The sequence below is a fragment of the Eucalyptus grandis genome, chromosome 5 (assembly GCF_016545825.1).
Source record: "Eucalyptus grandis isolate ANBG69807.140 chromosome 5, ASM1654582v1, whole genome shotgun sequence".
NCBI lineage: Eukaryota > Viridiplantae > Streptophyta > Magnoliopsida > Myrtales > Myrtaceae > Eucalyptus > Eucalyptus grandis.
Genome location: NC_052616.1, coordinates 14,680,547 through 14,687,221, shown reverse-complemented (window position 1 = coordinate 14,687,221; position 6,675 = coordinate 14,680,547). Strand labels below are relative to the sequence as shown.

At 41.2% G+C, this 6,675-nt stretch overlaps 1 protein-coding gene across 1 annotated transcript; it reads right to left on the bottom strand.

Moving 5' to 3' along the window:
* Window positions 1-251: 251 nt before the first annotated feature.
* On the bottom strand, window positions 252-1,497 carry LOC104444323 (thaumatin-like protein 1). Its single transcript, XM_010057976.3, has 2 exons — window positions 1,417-1,497; window positions 252-1,171 (listed from the first exon to the last, which is right to left on the bottom strand). Exons 1-2 carry the CDS (start codon window positions 1,469-1,471, stop codon window positions 477-479), a joined length of 750 nt encoding a protein of 249 aa, XP_010056278.2. The 5' UTR covers window positions 1,472-1,497; the 3' UTR covers window positions 252-476.
* Between the last annotated feature and the right edge of the window lie 5,178 nt (window positions 1,498-6,675).

Below are 6,675 nucleotides of genomic sequence, written 5' to 3'. Positions count from 1 at the left end.
CTGTTTTAAAACATTAAACTATTAAATAAATACGTTGTTTAATATTTAGATATTCTATCATCCTCCTCATGATTAGTTTGGTATTTTTTTTGCCATAGTATTAAGCGGATAACATATTTAAATGGGAAGGCAAATGAGACGTAAAAAAAATTTTGAATTTAAGAGTTCAAGCTCTGATTCAATGTGAGATTTAATGGGATCACTGCCAATTATTCTAAAAGTTTAAGCTCTTAAATGAAAATGTGATTTGATATTTAAATATTATATCGAATACATTGTTTATTTTGTATAATCCATTATTCTCTCGGCAGATTACATTTAATTTTCCTAGTGGAAAATGAAACTACTCGCATGATCCCTCAATCCAGTGATGAGGGTACAAATAGCTTTAGGCCAACCGAGACCACCCATGGACCTCTTATTTTCACCTCGGAGAGGAAAATGGTCCATCCAAGTTCAAAAGAAGAGAGAATATATCACGGACAGAATGTGATGAGGTAACTAGCCCCACCCGTGCAATTAAAAGTGCTGCTCGTGTCGTCGTAAGCGTAGCTGTAAGCTTGAGGGCACTGGTCCTTGAAAATCTTCGAGTAGTTCGTCGGCGGGCACGTCGCTGGCGTCCCGTACGCCCCAGTGCAGCAGTACTGCGGCTGGTTTAACGCCAGGCACGCGCTTTTGCACGCCACGATGCTCCCGTCCGACCCCTTCACCGCCAGCTCTGACGGGCACACGGAGTTGATGTTGGCTGCGCAGCTGATCGTGGTGCACCCACTGCCGCTGCCCTGTGGGGTTATAGAGAGGGGCAGGTTGAAGCCGTCCACGTGGCTGACGTCGTAGATGCTGTTCTCGCCAGAGCCCGGTGCCTTGAGAGTGAACTCCGCCAAGGTGGCCGGCGGGATCGCCCCTGCACCATTGCAGCTCACCTGGCCAGACCCACAGTCGGCAGTGGCGCATACGAATTTGCCGGAGGCATCAGTGGCGCAGCCCGTTCGGCCCCACACCCGGCCAGCTGTCCACGTGTCCGGGACGTCATTGATTGAGAAGGTTGCACCCGTGGCGAGTTCGAACCCGGTTGAGGATAGCTGCCCGCCACCCCCGCCGGTGAGCGTCCCGGGCCAGACTGTGTAGGGGCACTTGCTGGTGAAGCTGAGTGTGGCTGCGCCGGTTCCTCCTGCAAGCATGCATGCAAGCCATAAAATTGATGTACGCGGATTAATTATTTTTCCTCCTGTGGTTTATCAGCTCGGGAATCTCCATAACAAAGATGGAAATTTGAACACAGGACTTTAACTTCCGAATCCCAAAAAACAAAAAATTAAACTTAGGATCTTATTTTCTAGTTTGGGAAGTAGGTAATGTTAATGTAGAAATTTGTAATAGTTGAAAATAGATAGATTATGATGACAATGTGCTTACTTGCGAGGAGGACTAGGAAAGGCAGGAGGCGGTAAAAAGATGCTCTTGCGTCCATGATCGAGAGATTCAGATTTTTTTTGTTTCGGTTTATCGTTTCTCTAGTATAGGAGGTATATTTATATAGAATGCCGGGGAAACCAATTTTGAAATGACCGTGGAAAAGTATTTTAGACCGGGGAAGGTAAGTTTGAAATGACTTTGAAAAAGTCTTTTAGACAGTGGAATAAATATATGGGAAATGAGAAGCTAATGTATCGTATTTTTATATAAAATTTGTAAATATTTTTAATCGATGATTACAATTTCTTTTTTCTCATGATTCAAGGGTTAGGAATGGAGAATGACTCTTGCACGCCAACGTGAAAGTGCGGCAAAGGACAGTCGGCTGGCCTCTCAAGTTTTGTCTTTTCTTTGAAAAACATGAGAAGCTATTGAAGAGTATCGACTACGCAATTTTGACAGAACATGAACGATTATTCACGACATGCATAAAAACGTGACCTCATTTGTCCGCAGTGGATGTGTGACCATTTTTTTCTCTTTTAAAAAATTAATGCCTATCTGCTTATGACCTCATTATTTTTTCTTCTCTTCTTCTTCCTCCTTTAGCCCGTCACCGGGCGGCGATGGAGGACAGCAAATGGCAAGCGATGGCGGGTGCTGGTGACCAGCGGATGGTGGGCAGCGGGCGGCGGGGCTCAAGTGACCAGTTTTAAAGAGGAAGAAGAAGAAAAGCAAAAAAAAAAAAAAAAGACTTATTATAAAAATTATTCTTGGATACAAAAATTTATTTTTTTCTATTTTTGTTTTTGCTTCAAATCTATTCTTTAGCCACTTTTTTTATTCCATATAATAGAAAAATTTACTAACGTAAAAAATCGGAATGTTACCAAAGCCTTAGTGGCTGGCTCAGTGTGATGGCTCGGTTTGCTGTAGTTCTCAGTCGAGGAAGGAATGCCGCGGTGTCTTTTGACAGTGGCTCGCGATGCTCGATGATGGTAACTTGGCAAGGATTGCTGACACAACTCGATGGCTCTCGCGGTTAGTGCTCGCGGTGGTGTCGCTTCGTTGGGACTAAAATCCATTAGAGTAACTCACTAGAAACCCCATGAACTCCAAGAGTGTTGGACGAGATGAGTGCAGCAACAAAGAACCAAGTAACGAGTCCCAAAACCAGCAGGAATAGCCACCTGGAATCACTAAAAAACACAGAATTCTCGAACCATGAAGAGGCTCGGCAAGTAAGATGCAAAACCGACAATGGCGAGAACAGCAACTCTGGAATCTCGGGTGGCCGTCGTCAGTAAAGATCGATCAGCAATAGAGCGGCAACGGACTGGTTTAGGCAGCACCCTCGTCGTCCGGTAACTCACAGTACGAGGACGCAACAAAAAGGCAGCTTGCAGAGCTTGGTGAAGCAACTAATCATCGTCGGGCGTCGGATACAGCAGCAGCAATGACGTCGTGTCAGTCAAGTGACGCGGCGGCGAGCTAAGGAACAGCCACGAAGCACCACAGCAGCAAACATCACGGTTCAGCACGGGGGAAACTCAGGGACCGGAGACGGCCAGCGTTTGCCACTGCATGATCAGCGACGGTGGTACAGAGAGCAACGGCGTTGCTAACAGAGCTTCGCAGCAAGGAAAAGCAGCCTCGGGTCGTCGTCGAGGGCGGAAGAGCTCGGTCGTGGTCGTGGAGACACACGGCCGATGAAGAAGATAACTCGCTTTTCCTCTCCCTCCTCTCGTCTTTTATTTCTTTTTATGTGTTGTCAGACCAAAAGAGAGCCTCTCCCCATTATTGTCCCGTTTTCCTTTTCTTTAGATGAATTTATTTTATTCCTTTCCTTTGTATGAAAAGATTTCTTTCTTTATGCTAGTTTGCCGCTTCTTTCAAAATCTATATTGCCCAGAGAATAACACCAAATTTATGCCCCTACGGGCAACTTTACCTCTTATTTTCCTAATCTTTTCTTGCCCTTTTCAATTTCCTTTGCGCGGACGCTTGTATCTTGTATCTTTCTTACTTTATTTTATTTCCTTCTTGCTTTATTTGTCTGATCTTTTCGTGGAGAAGAAATCTGTACGTCCACCGAATTTTCGCCCATGCTATTTGATCAAATGGGCTTTTGGCCAATTTTTAGCTCCCGTGGGTTCAATTCAATTAAATCGATTAGGCTCAAAATTATTCACTGAGGCCTATTCATTTCTTGTCCAATTAATGCAATAAATGAACTAAGCTATGATAAATGCTCCTAAAAATTATATGCAATTTAACTAATATTTTTGCTAGGGATTGGGGTTGATCCCTAATTTTTATATGCTATAAACAACTAACTGAGTTGTTAAAATTTAAGTGTCAACAGATAAAACAGATCGAGAAGGCACTAAATAATAAGGAATTGCACATGTAGTCAGATATTTATATGACACTCATGAGTAACGTAATATTTTTTGTGTTCAGTTTGTACAAGAAATAAGAAAAGATAGAGCATACGATATTCCTCTTATTATAATGTTGTTCATTTGAATTTAACTGGAAGAACGATCACAGGAGGTAAGCTATTAGATGTGAAGACACAAGAACGAGGCCAAAAATAATCCTCATTCAAAAGCAGAACCAATTCTGACCTTCTTGTTCACGTCATAAGGAACAAACACCTCAAAATACAGACTGAAAAACCAGCGAAATCACACGCTTAATGGCCTTCCTGAATCGACACGAATGTATGCAACCGGTACAAGCAAGAGTGTTTAACATAAATCCCTCAAGTCCAAACTCAAATTTAGCAATGAAGCCAACAGTCGAAGTATAGACCAGCAATAAGATGGACCCGTGTTGAAGAAGGTAATCAAACGAACACTCTTGAAGGTTCTCGGTTCAAACACGGAGGGAAACACTCTAGATGCACAAATGATAGGGAAGGAGTAACGGCCAGATCAAAATAGGCAACACATCACCCCTAAAAGGTCATCGAGAGATTCGAGATGAACGCGACCGGTTTTCACTCTGCTGGAGGCGAAGGCTCTCTATCTATGCCTCACGAAAACAGAGTATGAGAGTTTACCTTGAGTGAGAGCAGTGACTGGACGTGATTGACGAATGGATCAGAAGAAGGAGGCCCCCCTAGTGGCAAGGCAGAGAATTGGAACTGGTGAAGAGAGAGTGAATGAGAATTGAAGGAGGTGATGGTAGCAACCAAGAATAGAGACGAGCGGAGTATGATCGTGGAGGTGAGACTTGATGTACTGTGACTGGTTACGCAAACAATGGGCGGAGAGAATGGAGGAGGAAAAGATGAAGATGGAAACCAGAAATGGTGGAGGTTACGTTTGCCAGAGAGTGGAGGGAGGTTGGACGGTGACGTAGTGGCCGGATTTTGAAGGTGAGGGAAGTGGTGGCCGGCGAGGGGGAGCTGGCGTGTCGCGAAATTATGCTTATCGGGCCAAAAAATTCAATTGGGCCTTACTGCAAACGTCAGATTTGACTGCTAATGTTGGGCCCTAGGTATCAACATCATAATGTTCCCAATTTGTGTATTAATCGTCTTAATAAATGTATTTTAAATCATTGGCGAAATTCAGGCGTCGTTCAATTAGTTGTTGATTTGATCATGTGAACTCACATAGAATTGCAGGAAGATATGGCATCAATTTCATGTCAAGTTATCACCAAATAATCACGAATTTCAGTCGTGAATGCCCCTGAATCAATTTTGAATATTGCTTGGTGTTAGTGCTCAATTCTGAATGTTGCTTGGTGTTAGTATTCGGGCATGAATTAGAATGGTTTCGGCTTAGTCTGATTGTTCTATCGATTGTCCATAATGTAGTGCCAATGTACGATTGATTATCTATCTAGTTACCACACGTTCACAGTTCATTGGCATAGGCAATTTGCCAATTTTGAATGTTGGACATTGCTGGAAAATGCTATTTGACTATTACTTTGAGTGTGTTTGGCTTGGTTTGTTTATACTTTCTCATTCATTTGTGATCAAGGATTAACGTATTATTCATCTTATTGCCTTCCGAGCGTGTTTAAAGGTTGCTCGTCCTGTTAATTGCCAGCAATGCATGCTAAAATTCATTGAGGGTCTCTGTTTAGGCATGAAATTGAAGGAAATTGATGGAGATAACTTGAGGTTGAATTTCATGATTCATGCAAATACATTGGTATGTGATTAACTTTTTAGGCTTGTGGTTGGATTGAATTTCAATTGAATAGGTGAATTGTGGTTACATACATTGAACGTAACCAGCCATCACAACAAATGTATGTAACTATTTTTGCTTGCTTCATAATCCATTAGCTCTCTTTGACAAATGTTGCGACAAATGCTATTTCAAGTAACCTGCCATCATGCATACTAAAACGCTAGTGTCATTATAAAATGGGAGCGAATAATGAGAATGTAATTTTCCTACATTGATATTTACTTTTGATGTGATAGTGGACGCCGAATAGTTAGACCGGAGTAAAGAATGAATACCTATTTACTGAAAATAAAAAAATAAAAATAAAAATTCTCCCCCGTTTTTGGGGTAAATAACATAACTACATTAAACAAAACAAGTCAAGTTTCATAGTGTTAAGTATATGTACTCCTAGCAGACTCTACATATAAAAAGGTCTTTATTAACATCTGGAACAGAAAAATAAATGACAAACTGCAGATGTTGTTCCTCTGCAAGTAGGGCCAAAACATCCGTGTAAATAGATAACATTATTGGCTACTTTTAATCTAAGACCATCTCTTAAAGCCATGTTTATGCCACGATGCGTTCCTCATCTGTCGGAGTTTCTATAATTCTTGAGAGATTTATACTCACTCCTAACTTATCGTAAACCCTGATATTATATACTTAGGGATGATATATAATATCTAAAATTACTTTTAATCAATAATTATGATGTATATCGTTAGAAACTTCTTAATCATCCATATAAAAGATGGGCAAAAGTCTTCTCACAGGTCTTTCAAGTTTGTTTCTTTTGTGGAAGAAAATATGAGATGCCATTTACGAGGACCACTATACAATTATGACTACACATGAGCAGTCAATCACGGCATGCATGAGAATGCGACCTAATTTGTACCTTGTCATTGTATGATTTTTTTTCCCTTTTGAAAAAAAAAATGCCTATTTCCTTAACATTACTAAAATAAATGAAAAAAAAAAACATGGAGTCTTAAGCAATTTGTTGAAATTGCACAGCATTTACAGTAATTCATACATACCTATTATGTTCCATATT